This window comes from Loxodonta africana, chromosome 8, assembly GCF_030014295.1.
Source record: "Loxodonta africana isolate mLoxAfr1 chromosome 8, mLoxAfr1.hap2, whole genome shotgun sequence".
Classification (NCBI taxonomy): Eukaryota; Metazoa; Chordata; class Mammalia; order Proboscidea; family Elephantidae; genus Loxodonta; species Loxodonta africana.
In genome coordinates this window covers 6,313,401-6,328,542 of record NC_087349.1, presented here as the reverse complement: position 1 = coordinate 6,328,542, position 15,142 = coordinate 6,313,401, and the positions used below count along the sequence as shown (strand labels likewise).

Genomic DNA, 15,142 nt, shown 5'->3' with positions numbered 1-15,142 from the left:
AGAAATGAGATACTCCGTGAACTCTTCGTAGTGGTGCTGCCAAGACACTGCAGGCAAGAAAGAAAAGTCCATACCTAGAATATGTATTAGTCCCAGCAAGGACAAACCACTGCCCCCACCAGGGTCAAGGGGTCCAAAGCAATCATTATTCTACCCAACTACTGGCTAGTCTTTGGAGAGATTATACTATAGTGAGATCTTGACATTAAACTCTGTTGTTGAATCATAGGATCACTACTGGAAAGGGGAAATCCTTGCTGTCGGGCACATGCATAATATCAGTCTCTCATTTGCCTTTACACAAGCTCTGGGGAAGCTGAGGAGAGATGCTGGCTGACATCAAATGAACCAGTTCTCCTAACTGTTGAATGTTTGCTCTGTGTCATGTGTTTTCTTATGACCACTGGCATGAGACACAATGATGTTTCACTTACACAAAATGGTGACTCCAGGAACCATATTCACCTATTTCTAGTGTCTCCTTCCAGATGGGAAAAAAGTTGATTTCCAACATGAGGTTTGTTTTGGTCTATGGTTTGGGGGGTGGTATTTTTTTTTTTTTTTTTAGTCCAAAAGTATTTTCAGCAAAGCTTTCCAGCTCATTGGAGTTTTATTAAGAATTTATGTGGAAATAATGGAATTCACTGGTCCATAAATACATTAGTAAATGCACCTATCTTCATTCCAGCATGTTTATATATTCATAGTTACTTTTCGTTTTAATAAAAGTCTTTTATTATAGAATACTTTTAATTTCACTTTCTACATTGTAATTTTGCCGAAGAGCTGATTGGAACTTCCATGTTCTTAAAAAAACTCCAATAAATCTCAAAAAAAAAAAAAAAAGCCCATCTGAACTCCACCTCTTCCTGGTCTTGGGTGGTGGCAGCAAATTCAACAGTGCTGCTGCCGCTGCCAGATGGACTTGCCACGGCTTCTGCTGTTGCCTGGGACTGGTGAGGAGTCTCCAGGCCACTAGTGAAATTAGCAGGAAAAAGGAGAAATTAGAGCTTAGAGGTGCATGACAAAGTAAAAGTAATTGAGGCAGCAGACTCCTGGCAGGGCGCACAGAGACAGGGGCCAGAATGCTCCTGCTTTGGAATTTTGCCATTTTGTGTATGTGCAAGTCTACAACTACTTATTTATGTTAGTATTTGGCTCTTTGCAGTAAACCTTTTGGCATAATGAGCTCACAACAAAAAAGTGCTTAATCATAAAATATTAAGTTCTGGATTTTCACCACTCCAAAAGTTGATGATGGACGTGGGTATTAGTGTCCCAGGACTACAGGAACAAAGTACCGTAAAGTGGTGACTTCAAATAACATAAATCATTGTCCTGCAGTTCTGGAGGATACAAGTTCAAATTCTGGGTGTCAGCAGGGCCATGTTTCCACCAAGACTCTAAGGGAAGTTCCTTTCTTGTGTCTTTCAGCTTCTGATAGCCCTGAGTGTCCACTGGCTTGTAGATGCATCTTCACATGGCCGTCCTTCCTCTTTGTCCCTGTGTCTCTTCTCCTCTTTATAAGGACACCACTCAGATGGGATCAGGACCCATACTACTCCAGTAAGACCTTATATTAACATAACCCATAATATCTTCAAAGACCTTACTTCCAAATAAGGGTTAGCAGGTACAGGGGTTAGGACTTCAACATGTCTTTTGGGAGGACACAGTCAATCCATACCAACGTGTAACTTTCACAATGTGCTTGTTGTCATTTACCATCTATCACAGGGGCTGTAATATCACCGATCATCTGAAAACTACAGACCCAAGTCTGCTGAAGGAGCCTCAGCATCTGCTTCAAAAGTTAGTGGTTACTTTAAAAAGCTGATGCCTAAAGACAACACTTTTCCCCACATCTGCAGAAGGTACATTTTCTGTCTCAGTAGACTGACTTTTCATTTTGGCCAAATAATGATTTCAATTCCAAGTTCTACATTTTCAATTTCAAGGTTATTTGTGCATATACCAAAAAAAATTAATTGATAGATATAAACGTGTCAGGCCTGTTGGTAGAACAAAAAATTCTCGGTAGCATGATGTCAGCTTTATATCAGTTCCGTCAGAGTCTTTCAAATGGAAATATCAGCTAATTCAGACAGTGGTTAGGTTTTCTTCATCCAATTCATGAAATGAAAATAAAGCTTTGGGAAGTTTTCTGTTCAGCATAAAATAGCTGACATTCTACTGAGTGCTGTTAAAACTCATGAAAAAGTAAACATTGAAGATAAAAACTGTTTTACAGCAATAATATGAAAGCGAATTTTAGTGGAGTACAGTGTCACAATAAAAACTAATGTTCTTACTGAATTAAGAAACCCATGAAAGTGAAAGATAATTTGGATTGTTTGTACTACAAATACAAACAAACAAAAAAAACATTAAACAACCTGTGATACTTTACCAATCAAAATAGAATTTGTAGTTAATACCCACCTTAGGCTTTATAATTTGTTTTTATGTAGGCAGAGTAACTGACCTACAAACTCTCTCTGAAGACTCTCATACTGAATAACAAAAATAACTCAGCGTGGTTATGCAAGCTTTCTTCCTTTGCTTTTTCTCGTCAACCATATCTCAGATATGAGTGTGCCTTCGAAGAACTACTTTGTAAACTAAATTTGCCACAAACAATTGCTCTAAATATTTATTACTTTTGTGCAAAATTAGAGGTAAATTCATAATCAAAGTAATCAGTAAATGGAGCACAAAAATTTTCAGCTTTTAAAGTTGCTAGTAGATTACGATTATTGAAACACAACTTATAAATAGGAAGACATTGAATACTGACATTTATCCCTACACAAGAATTTTATCCCTACACAAGTGAGGAGGAAACAAAACAAACCAAACTATGAGGGCTCAATCATGTAAAAGATTAAACTTCAAAATTAAGTAATTATGCTTTAGACTATCTCAATCTCCAGAAAGAATATTTTATGGAGTTATTGATTTTTATTGAATACATGTAAATTCTGTATAATAACGGAACAACATTGAGAAGGGGTACAATACTGCACAGTTCAAATTTGGTGAGATATTCAAAAGAATCATGAATAGAGAAATTTTATTTGGTGAGTTTGTCTTATAAAATATTTTGAAGTAAGTTTTTTTTTTTCTGAATGGAAGCTAAAATACACAATTTAGTAAGAAAAAGTTAGAATTAAGAATGACCTCTGTCATGGATTGAATTGTGTCCCCCCAAAATATCTGTCATCTTCGCCAAGTCATGATTCCCGGTATTGTATGGTTGTCTACAATTTTGTCATCTGATGTGATTTCCCTATGCATTGTATCACTATGATGTAATGAGATGGGTTAGTGGCAGTTATATTGATGAGAACTACAAGGTTAGATGGTGTCTTAAGCCAATCCCTATTGAGATATAAAGGAAAAAAGCGAGCAGGGAGACCAAAGAACCTCATACCACGAAGAAAACAGTGCTGGGAGCAGATCGTGCCCTTCGGACCTGAGGTTCCTGCACAGAGTAGCTCCCAGACCAAGGGAAGATTGAGGACACCAATCTTCCTCCAGAGCTGACACAGAAATCCTTCTCTTAGAGCTGATGTCCTGGATTTGGACTTCCAGCCTACTAGACTGTGAGAAAATAAATTTCTCTTTGTTAAAGCCATCCACTTGTGGTATTTCTGTTATAGCAGCACTAGATAACTAAGATGGCCTCCATTTAGCAGAATTTGTTCAGTCATCTCAGCACCTATAAAGATCATTTTCTCAACAGCCAAAGAAAAGTCCACTGAAAGTGTCAACAATTTCAAATTTATTGCCATAAAATACAACTCTGAAGAAAGTTACAGGAAATTAATATGAAGATAGGAGAGATAAAAGAAGATATTTTAAAAATACACTATTCAGAAAAATTTAGTGACAAAGTGTCTTAGATACCTAGGACTGAGGTAACAAAATATACCACAAATAGATGGCTTCAAAGACTGGGAATTTATTCTTTCATGGTTTCAGAGGCTAGGAGTCTGAATTCAGGACATCAGCAGAGCTAGGCTCTCTCTCTCTTTCTGTCTTTCTCTCCCTGTCTCTCTCTCTCTGGGGGAGGAGGTGCGGCATAGGGGAAGATCCCTGTCTCTTTCAGCTTCAATAACTCCAGGCATTTCTTAGGGTTCCTTGGCTGCTTGTAGATGCATCTTCTCATGGCGTCTGTCTTCTCCTGTGCATGTCTGTTTCTATTCCACTCTTTTATAAGGAATTCATTCAGAATGGGAGGAAATTCTTAGGAAAAATATGTTCCATCCAGGAATTCTATTCACAGCCATACCATTAAATAGAAAGTTAGAATAAAGATATTGTAAGACATGCAAGCTTTCAAAAAATGTATCTCTCATGCATCCTTTCTCTGGAAGCAACTGTGGTATGTGCTCCACCAAATGTGGAAACCATGGGAACCAGAAAACCAGGAATTCGCTTAAGACAGAAGCAAATAGAATTCAGGGCAGTGAAGATGGAGCGTCTAAACATTACGTGTCTATTTTGGAGCAGGTAGAAAGGATCAAGGAGTGATGTTTGTATTGCTGGCTCTCAATGCCATGTTAGCAGTTTATAAAGGAGACTCACATCCTTGCCTGGGCCCCTGGTTGAACTAAAATCAACATGTTCAAAAACAGGGAGAGGATTAGGAGCCAAATCCTCCTATCATTTGCATCTCCAGGTTTAGAGCTAGTAATGATGATATAAACAAATGGAGTGGGTTTGGAAATGATGCAACAGCTGCTTCTTCCTGTGGCGTGAATCATGGGAGCTACCAAGGATGTGCCCATCAAACGAAGGAGACAGTCCCTTCACACTCCAATGCGGAGCAGGGACTCAGGATGAGCGAGTCCTGCAACTATCAGGAAAACAAACTGTCACCACTTCTCTTTGTCTTCATTTTGACCATCTTAGGCACCGAGTGCATCATTGGAATCATTGCAAATGGGTTCGTTGTGGCTGTAAATGCAGCCGAGTGGGTTCAGAATAAGGCAGTTCCCACGAGTGGCAGGATCCTGTTCTCTCTGAGTGCATCCAGAATAGCTCTCCAAAGCTTCATGATGCTAGAACTCACTCTCAGCTCAACCTTCCCACGTTTTTATAACCAAGATGCAGTATATGATGCATTCAAAGTCAGCTTCATATTCTTAAACTATTGTACGCTCTGGTTTGCTGCCTGGCTCAGTTTCTTCTACTTTGTGAAGATTGCAGACTTCTCCAACCCTCTTTTCCTCAAGCTGAAATGGAGACTTTCCAGGTGGATGCCGTGGCTTCTGTGGCTGTCACTGTTCATTTCCTTGGGGTTCAGTATGCCGTTCATCAAGGACACCTTCACCGTGTACTGTAGCAACGCTTCTTCTATCCCCTCCTCCAACTCCACGGAGAAGAAGTACTTCACTAAGATCAATGTGGTCAACCTGCTCCTTCTCTTCAACCTGGGCATGTTCCTTCCTTTCAGTATGTTCATCCTGGCAGCCACCCTGCTGATTGCCTCCCTCAAGAGGCATGCCCTGCACATGGAAAGCAATGCCACTGGCTCTAGGGACCCCAGCATGCAGGCCCACATGGGGGCCATCAAAGCCATCAGTTACTTTCTCATTCTCTACATCTTCAATGCAGTTGCTCTATTTCTCTATATGTCCAACTTCTTTGATATCACCAGTCCCTGGAACATTTTGTGCAAAGTCATCATGGCGGGCTACCCAGCTTGTCACTCAGTTCTGCTGATCTTGGACAACCCTGGACTGAGAAGAGCCTGGAAGCGGCTTCAGCACCGAGTTCATCTCTATCTAAAGCAGCAGACTCTGTGAGCAGCACCCAGGGAGCACCACGGGACCTGGTCCATGAGCTCTTCATTTCCATCTAAGACTTCTCTCTTCCCTCCTCTTCTCTCCCTCAAACCAACCTACCCTGATCCTTTCACCAGATGCAGTTTTTTGTAAAGGAGATTGATCCTCACTCCTCTTTTGCTTCATGGGCACAGCCTTAGTGATGCATAACATACGGCTTACCTGGACCCTCTATTTCTACCTCCACTTGCCCTTTCTAAAGCAGTGATTCTAAGCCATGGCAACACATTAGATTCTTTGGAGGGGGCGATATTTTAAAATATCAATGCCCGGCCCTACTTTAAATCATTAAGTCAGAATTTTTGGTGTTGGAACTTAGACAATTTTCTTAAGTTCTTCAGGTGGATATAACCAGGTGGATATAGGCACCGATGTTGAGGCGGGTTCTGCAACTGGGGCTTTTGGTAAGTCCTTTCTTTCCCCTTTCACATGCCTTTGGGAAGTGTCTGCTGAGGGTTCACACTGGATACAATAAACAGGTTCAGATTATTCAGGAAAACTTTCTAAACAGCAGCCAGAAGTCATTTTGTCTCTTCCTCCAAGGATATAACCTGAATAATCTGAAAATACCTATGAAAATATTAACAGTGTATAAAATACCCTTTGACCTAAAAATTACTGTCTGAGAATTTTTCCTAGAGTTAATATAAACGTTGAAAAATATATGCAGAAAACTCAATTCAATTCTTTATTAGCACTGTTCACTGAGGTCACTGGAATATCCATGAAATGGGATGCGATGTAACAGTTTTTTTTTAATGAAATAGATTCATGTGTCCAGAAACGAAAAGATTTCCTACGTATTCATATTGTCAAATGCAAAAAGTAAGGAGCTATTTTGTGGTTCTATTTATGTTTCTCTTTTTTAAAATAAATACACATAATTCCTGCACGTACGTGTGCGTTTGTGTGTGTGGGTATGAGTATATAGTTTCTGGACCAAAAATGACTAACAGAGGACTCCTGAGCATTGGCATTGGGTCTCTGGTGGATAACTGCAACATTTCCATTTCATTTTATGCTCTTCTGCATTGCTTGAGCTATTTAGAATATGTATGCATTAATTCGCAATTTTAAAAGATTTACATTGAGTTTTTTAATTAGAAGGAGAACTCAGTAAGTTGGAAAGGTTTGAGAGAGGAGACTGTGTGCTTTAATTTGTTGGTTGATCCTTTTACTATGTTTGTTTTCATAAAAAAAAAAAAAAAAAAAAACCGCAAACCTCCAAAATCATGAGTTCAAACATCTCTGTCGCTCCCTCCCCGTTTTCCATGTAACTGGCTCAAGTGTTGCCATGGAAATGTCCCAGACCTCCAATCCATTGTTACATCTATGATCTCTGTCTTCTTATCCAGTTTGATTCCATAGTTAATCAATATGCAGATGCTCTTCAAAAAGACTTCTAGTATTTACAGATGAAATGAGGTATGTCTGAGGTAGGTGTTAAAATAATCCAGCAGACAGTATGGGAATGGCGAGTCGGGAGGGTTAGATTGGTCATGTTGATGATTTTTAAACAAGGTTTCAGGTACATGGGGCCTCTTTATACTAGTCTGTTTCAAGGTGTGTTTGAAATTTTCCCTAATAAGAAAAATTTTAAATAAAAGGATAATAAAATACTCTAATTTCCTGGTCCCTTCTCCCCCCCCCCCCCGCCCGCCCCCTTCATCTTCCTCCTGTGGTATAATCCCACATTTAGAGGAACCTTTTTTTAAATACTTAACTACTCTGTGTTTGCATCTGGGCAGCTGAGTGTCACTTGGGAATATTGCAGAACTGGGTGAACTTATGTTCCTAAATATCTATGCTCTTCAACCACAAATGAGTCACATCACTGGGCATTCCTGTCTTGTATTTCCCTGAAGAAGTCATTCATTAACTACCCACTAGGACCATCTCCCATCTTTTCCTCAATGCTCAAACCTGCAACCACTTTTCTCCCTGCCTCATTTTCAATTGACAAACTTGTTTTTCAATCCTTTAACAAAAGCCATCGGAAGGATGTTCCTTCATCTTTCCAGTAGCACATCTACAAAACCACCCATTTTCTCTTACCTCTTTAATACTTTAGTACAAAAAGTGCCTTTCCATTAAGAAATTAATTAGACATGTTTGAACTATTTTCTCTTCCCTCTATTATTTCTCCTTCCTTCCTCCATATTCATTTTTATGTGCATTTAACTTTCTTTCTTCCATGTATGAGCCTTTCCTCAAAATATCTGGTGGTCCCTAAATGTCAGCACTAAGAAACTGATTGAAAAACTTCAAAACAATTTTTGAAAAATACTTTAAAATATAAAAATTGTCTTCAAAGCTGTGTGAGAGACATTAAAAGTAACACATTCAAACTGAACTCTTCATTTTTCTCCCAAAACACATTCCTCCCTCAGTTTTCTCCAACTCGTTAATTAGGCCCCCAGTATCATCAGCTTAATAAAGCCAGGAGGACCCTGGATGGTGCTAATGGTTAAGGTGCTCTCTGCTAACCCAAGGTTTAGTGGTTCAAGTCTACCCAGAGGAGCCTTGGGAGAAGGCCCTGGTGATGTACTTCCAGAAAAGCAGCCACTGAGAACCTTGTGGAGCACAGTTCTGCTCTGATACACATGGGGTCACCATGAGTCAGAAACAACTCAACAGTAACTGGTCCGGATGAAGCCAGAATCCTGAGAACCATCTTTGGGTCTGGCCTTTCCTTAATCCAACAAGTCCTTTATTCCTGTTAAGTGATGTGTAGAAGTAAAGGACCATTCATTTATTAATTTTACAGTTACTGACTGAATATCAACTATACGGCAGGGACTATGCTAGGTGTTAGGTATACCGTTCTGAGTGAAATAAACAGAGACCCTGTTGTCAAAGATCTTCTTGCTAGTGGAGAAATAAACACAGATGATAACGTGTAGGTTACACAGAACGTGGTAGTGGTGTTGTTAGGTCAACCTAGCCAGCAAAGGCATGTGTGAGTAAATAAGATTTTCAAAATAAATAATGAAAGAATACTATAAATCCAAACAAGAATTAGAAAGAATAAATTACAAAATAAATGTTAGCAAATCAGAATGAAAGCATACTTCATTATTGATTTAATGAATTAAAAATTACAAAAGGAAGAATTAAAAATGAATACAAAAGCTGATTCATTGAAAAATAGGCAATAAATTAGTATTGTAACCTTGTATAATCAAAAGAAACATAAGAAGCACAAAAATACAAAATAAGAAATAAAAGAAAACCACAAATTAGAGAAATCATTGTACTCTTAAATTATTTTGTTTGATGCTGTGCAAATGAGTTTGAAAATCTAGACAGGATGGATGCTTCTAGAAAGAAGTAATTTACTAAAATTGGTGCCAAGAGAGGCAAGAAATCCAATCAGAATAATGATCATGTTTGAACTAGAGAAAGCTGTCAAGAGTCACTCCCCCAAACTTGCCAGGATCAGATGTTTTCACAAGGGAATTTTACCAGCTTCTAAAAAGCAAATAATTTCAGGGCTACATGTCTCAGGCTGGGTTCTCTGGCTGAAAGAAGCAGCATCATATATTAAACGCTGGTTTAGAGTATATACAGCCTCCTGGCGAACACTGCCCCAACCCTGCCAGATATTGCCACCTACCTGGCACCGTATCTATGTCTTTAGAAGGGCATTCCATCATTCTATCAAGCCAGCTGCTTCAGGATGTTAAGGAACGTGGTAAGACCAGTGAATTCCACAAGCCTGCGCCCATTGCCACACTTCATTTACTGTGAAGTGAAGCCCTTGGTCAGAGGTGATGTTGTGTGGAATACCAGGATGGCAGGTAAGGCATTCTGTAAGTCCACAGACGGTAGTTTTGGCTGAAGCATTGCATGCAGAGAAGGCAAATCCATATTCACAGTGTCTATCCCAGTAAGAACAAAACACTGCCCCTTCCATGATGAAAGTAGTCCAATGTCATCCACCTGCCACCAGGGTACTGGCAGATCACCTCAAGGAATGGTACCACATCTGGGAGTCAGTGGTGGTCTCTGCTGCTGGCAGATTGGGCACTCAGCAGTGACTGTAGCCAAGTTGGCCTTGGTGAATGGAAGTCCATGTTGATGGGCCTATGGATAACCTCCACCCCTGCCACCATGGCCACTTTGTTTATGAGCTCGTCGGGCAATACAAAGATAAATTGTTTCGCACCATAAAAATTAAGGGAACCGGAGGCGGCACCAAGATGGCTGACTATGTAGAAGCTACCTCGGGTCCCTCTTGCAACAAAGACTCGGAAAAACAAGTGAGTCGATCACATACGTAACAATCTACGAACCCTGACCATCAAACACAGATCTAAAGAGTTGACCTGAGTAACAGAGACTGAGAATGAACAACCACGGGGAAGCAGCGACTGTTTTCAGAGCCTGGAGCCAGCGTCCCAGTCAGAAAACCTTGGCGCTGGGCTTTGGACTGGGTGCAGGGGAGCTGAGCACGGCATCCTGAGAAGGCGCAAACACAGGATGCAGCCCTAGCCCACAGAAGTGACCTTGGGGGAAGCCTAGCCAGTGCACACAGGCAGCGCAGCCACACGGCTGACAGGAGAAGAAGTCACCAGGAGGAAGCATCTGATTTTGGAGCCTGGAGTGCAGCGTCCCAGCTGGGGAACCTTGGCGCTGGGCTTTGTACTGGGAGCGAAGGAACTTGTGCTTCTGAGACAGCACAAGCACCGGACTGGACGCGGGCCTGACCCTCGGGGCCAATCTCGACCCAGCCACCACACACAGGCTACACGCCCCTCGGGAATCTCAGATAAAACAGTCATCACCAAACAAGATAAGTAACTTTGTCTATATTCTGGGGTGCTACTCTCTTTCTGATCCCTCCCCTCCCCTTCCCAGACAGCTTCATTAACATTGGAATTTCCTGAGTCAGAGCGTGAACTGCTCTGTGGTTTTTCTTTTCTTTTCTTTTCTTTTTTCTTTTCATCTTTTCCTAACCCATTCTCCTGGGCTGAGAGAAAAAAAAAAAGAAAAAAGGAAGCAGCTACAAAAAACCCAGGGACCAAAAATCCTTCCCTAATTGGACTAAAAATACAGAACCAGCTCCAGCCAAGCATATGAGATACACTGTCTTGGGCTTTCATCCCTACAGGGAACAAGGTGGCTATTATAATGCAAAGGCAATGCTGATAAGGATCTGACTGTAATTGTTTTAGCGGATTACTGGAGAGACAAGTTTCCCAGGTCCGACATCTCTGCATATTCAACAGAGCCCTCACTGACCCACAACAGGGAACTGAGGGCTGAAGCTCCCCCCAGACCACCTAGCCTCCTGCCTTAGGGGTCTAAGGAGGGTGACACCTACCCATCTATAGAGGTACTTGCATTGGGTACCTAAGGTACAGCAGCAGAGCCCACCCACGAAAGACCTTTAGGAAAAGAGACGCACCTACCTCACTGGCACTTGGGGGAAGCCTGTTAGCATCCTGCCCTCCCCTGGAGTGTGAACCCCAGCTGCTACTAGAATCTGGTGCACACAACTATCACCACTACTCCTCTAGGTAGATAGGTGACAGTCTGCACCACACACTTGATGACCCAAAATCAGATTCTACTCAAGAATAGTGAACGGACTCTTAGGCTTATATATCTGGTAACAGCCCAAACCAGCTGGTAATAGGACATAAGTGATTCAAGGGCTACAACAATCAAGACAGCACAATCTAGTAGCCCATCTACGTATATTGAAAGAAAATAAAACAAGATAAGACTCAGTGAGCAAATACAAAATAAATCATTACAATATCTTATAGATGGCTCGGAGACAGCAGATGATATCAAACCACATAAAGAAGCAGACCATGATTGCTTCTACAACTCCCCAAACTAAAGAATCAAAATCTTTCCCAAATGAAGATACAATCCTGGAATTGCCAGATGCAGAATATAAAAAACGAATTTACAGAATGCTTCAAGACATCGGGGATGACCTCAGAAATGAAATATGTCAATCTACAGAAAAAGCCAAGGAACACATTGATAAAGCAGTGGAAGAAATCAAAAAGATTATTCAAGGATACAGTGGAAAAATTAATAAGGTGCAAGAATCCATAGAGAGACAGCATTCAGAAATACAAAAGATTAACAGTAAAATTACAGAATTAGACAACACAATACGAAGTGAGGAGCAGACTCGAGCAATTGGAATGCAGAGTGGGGGACCTGAGGACAAGGGAATTGACATGAATAAAGCTGAAAAAAAAAAAAAAAACAGATAAAAGAATTTTAAAAAATGAAGAAACCCTAAGAATCATGTGGGACTCTATCAAGAAGAATAACTTGCTTGCGATTGGAGTCCCAGAACAAGGAGGGATAACAGAAAATACAGAGAGAATAGCTCAAGATCTGTTGGCGGAAAACTTCCCTGACATCATGAAAGACGAAAGGAAATCTATCCAAGAATTCATCAAACCCCATAAAAGATTGATCCAAAAAGAAAATCACCAAGACATATTGTCATCAAACTTGCCAAAACCAAAGATAAAGAGAAAATTTTAAAAGCAGCCAGGGAGAAAAGAAAGGTCTCCTACAAAGGAGAATCAGTAAGAATAAGTTCAGACTATTCAGCAGAAACCATGCACTCAAGAACGCAATGGGATGACATATATACAGCACTGAAGGAGAAAAACTGCCAGCCAAGGATCGTATATCCAGCAAAACTCTCTCTGAAAGATGAAGGTGAAATTAAAACATTTACAGATAAACACAAGCTTAGAGAATTTGCAAAAACCAAATCAAAGATACAAGAAATACTAAAGGAAATTGTTTGGTCAGAAAACCAATACTATCAGATACCAGCACAGCACATTCACAGAACAGAATATCCTGATATCAACTCAAATAGGGAAATCACAAAAACAAACAAATTAAGATTAATTAAAACAAAAAATGCTCATAGCAGGAAATCATTGAAGTCAATACGTAAACGATCACAATAATCAAAAAGAGGGACTAAATACAGGTGGCATAGAACTGCCATATGGAGAGTGAAACAAGGCGATATAGGACAATACAAGTTAGGTTTTTACTTAGAAAAATAGGTGTAAATATTAAGGTAACCATAAAGAGGTATAACAACTCCATAACTCAAGATAAAAGCCAAGAAAAACGTAACGACTCAACAAACATAAAGTCAAACACTACGAAAATGAGGATCTCACAATTTACTAAGAAAAACGTCTCAGCACAAAAAAAACATGTAGAAAAATGAAATTGTCAACAACACACATAAAAGGCATCAAAATGACAACACTAAACACTTATTTATCTATAATTACGCAGAATGTAAATGGACTAAATGCACCAATAAAGAGACAGAGAGTCACAGACTGGATAAAGAAACACGATCCATCTATATGCTGCCTACAAGAGACACACCTTAGACTTAGAGACACAAACAAACTAAAACTCAAAGGATGGAAAAAAATATATCAAGCAAACAATAAGCAAAAAAGAAGAGGAGTAGCAATATTCGTTTCTGACAAAATAGACTTTAGACTTAAATCCACCACAAAGGATAAAGAAGGACACTACATAATGATAAAAGGGACAATTGACCAGGAAGATATAACCATATTAAATATTTATGCACCCAATGACAGGGCTGCGAGATACAGAAAACAAACTTTAACTGAACTGAAAAGTGAGATAGACACCTCCACAATTATAGTAGGAGACTTCAACACACCACTTTCAGAGAAGGACAGGACATCCAGTAAGAAGCTCAATAGAGACACGGAAGACCTAATTACAACAATCAACCAACTTGACCTCATTGACTTATACAGAACTCTCCACCCAACTGCTGCAAAGTATACTTTTTTTTCTAGCACACATGGAACATTCTCTAGAATAGACCACATATTAGGTCATAAAACAAACCTTTGCAGAATCCAAAACATCGAAATATTACAAAGCATCTTCTCAGACCACAAGGCAATAAAACTAGAAATCAATAACAGAAAAACTAGGGAAAAGAAATCAAATACTTGGAAAATGAACAATACCCTCCTGAAAAAAGACTGGGTTATAGAAGACATCAAGGAGGGAATAAGGAAATTCATAGAATGCTACGAGAATGAAAATACTTCCTATCAAAACCTCTGGGACACAGCAAAAGTAGTGCTCAGAGGCCAATTTATATCAATAAATGCACACATACAAAAAGAAGAAAGAGCCAAAATCAGAGAACTGTCCCTACAACTTGAACAAATAGAAAGTGAGCAACAGAAGAATCCATCAGGCACCAGAAGAAAACAAATAATAAAAATTAGAGCTGAACTAAATGAATTAGAGAACAGAGAAACAATTGAAAGAATTAACAAAGCCAAAAGCTGGTTCTTTGAAAAAAATTAACAAAATTGATAAACCATTGGCTAGACTGACTAAAGAAATACAGGAAAGGAAACAAATAACCCGAATAAGAAACGAGAAGGGCCACATCACAACAGACCCAACTGAAATTAAAAGAATCATATCAGATTATTACGAAAAATTGTACTCTAACAAATTTGCAAACCTAGAAGAAATGGATGAATTCCTGGAAAAACACTATCTACCTAAACTAACACAATCAGAAGTAGAACAACTAAATAGACCCATAACAAAAAAAGAGATTGAAATGGTAATCAAAAACCTCCCAACAAAAAAAAGTCCTGTCCCGGATGGCTTCACTGCAGAGTTCTACCAAACTTTCAGAGAAGAGTTAACACCACTACTACTAAAGGTATTTCAAAGCATAGAAAATGACGGAATACTACCCAACTCATTCTATGAAGCCACCATCTCCCTGATACCAAAACCAGGTAAAGTCATCACAAAAAAAGAAAATTACAGACCTATATCCCTCATGAACATAGATGCAAAAATCCTCAACAAAATTCTAGCCAATAGAATTCAACAACATATCAGAAAAATAATCCACCACGACCAAGTGGGATTTATACCAGGTATGCAAGGCTGGTTTAATATTAGAAAAACCATTAATGTAATCCACCACATAAATAAAACAAAAGACAAAAACCACATGATCATATCAATTGATGCAGAAAAGGCATTTGACAAAGTCCAACACCCATTTATGATAAAAACTCTCACCAAAATAGGAATTGAAGGAAAATTCCTCAACATAATAAAGGGCATCTATGCAAAGCCAACAGCCAACATCACTCTAAATGGAGAGAGCCTGAAAGCATTTCCCTTGAGAACAGGAACCAAACAAGGATGCCCTTTATCACCGCTGTTATTCAACATTGTGCTAGAAGTCCTAG

At 39.5% G+C, this 15,142-nt stretch overlaps 1 protein-coding gene across 1 annotated transcript; it reads left to right on the top strand.

Annotated features, from left to right (window-relative positions):
- Window positions 1-4,785: 4,785 nt before the first annotated feature.
- On the top strand, window positions 4,786-5,813 carry LOC100666703 (taste receptor type 2 member 39). The gene has a single exon (XM_010602058.3). It carries the CDS (start codon window positions 4,845-4,847, stop codon window positions 5,811-5,813), a length of 969 nt encoding a protein of 322 aa, XP_010600360.1. The 5' UTR covers window positions 4,786-4,844.
- The last annotated feature ends 9,329 nt before the right edge of the window (window positions 5,814-15,142 follow it).

Bases quoted from the DNA above. Each gene is read 5' to 3' on its own strand.
- LOC100666703 (XM_010602058.3), top strand. From the start codon at position 4,845: ATGAGCGAGTCCTGCAACTATCAGGAAAACAAACTGTCACCACTTCTC.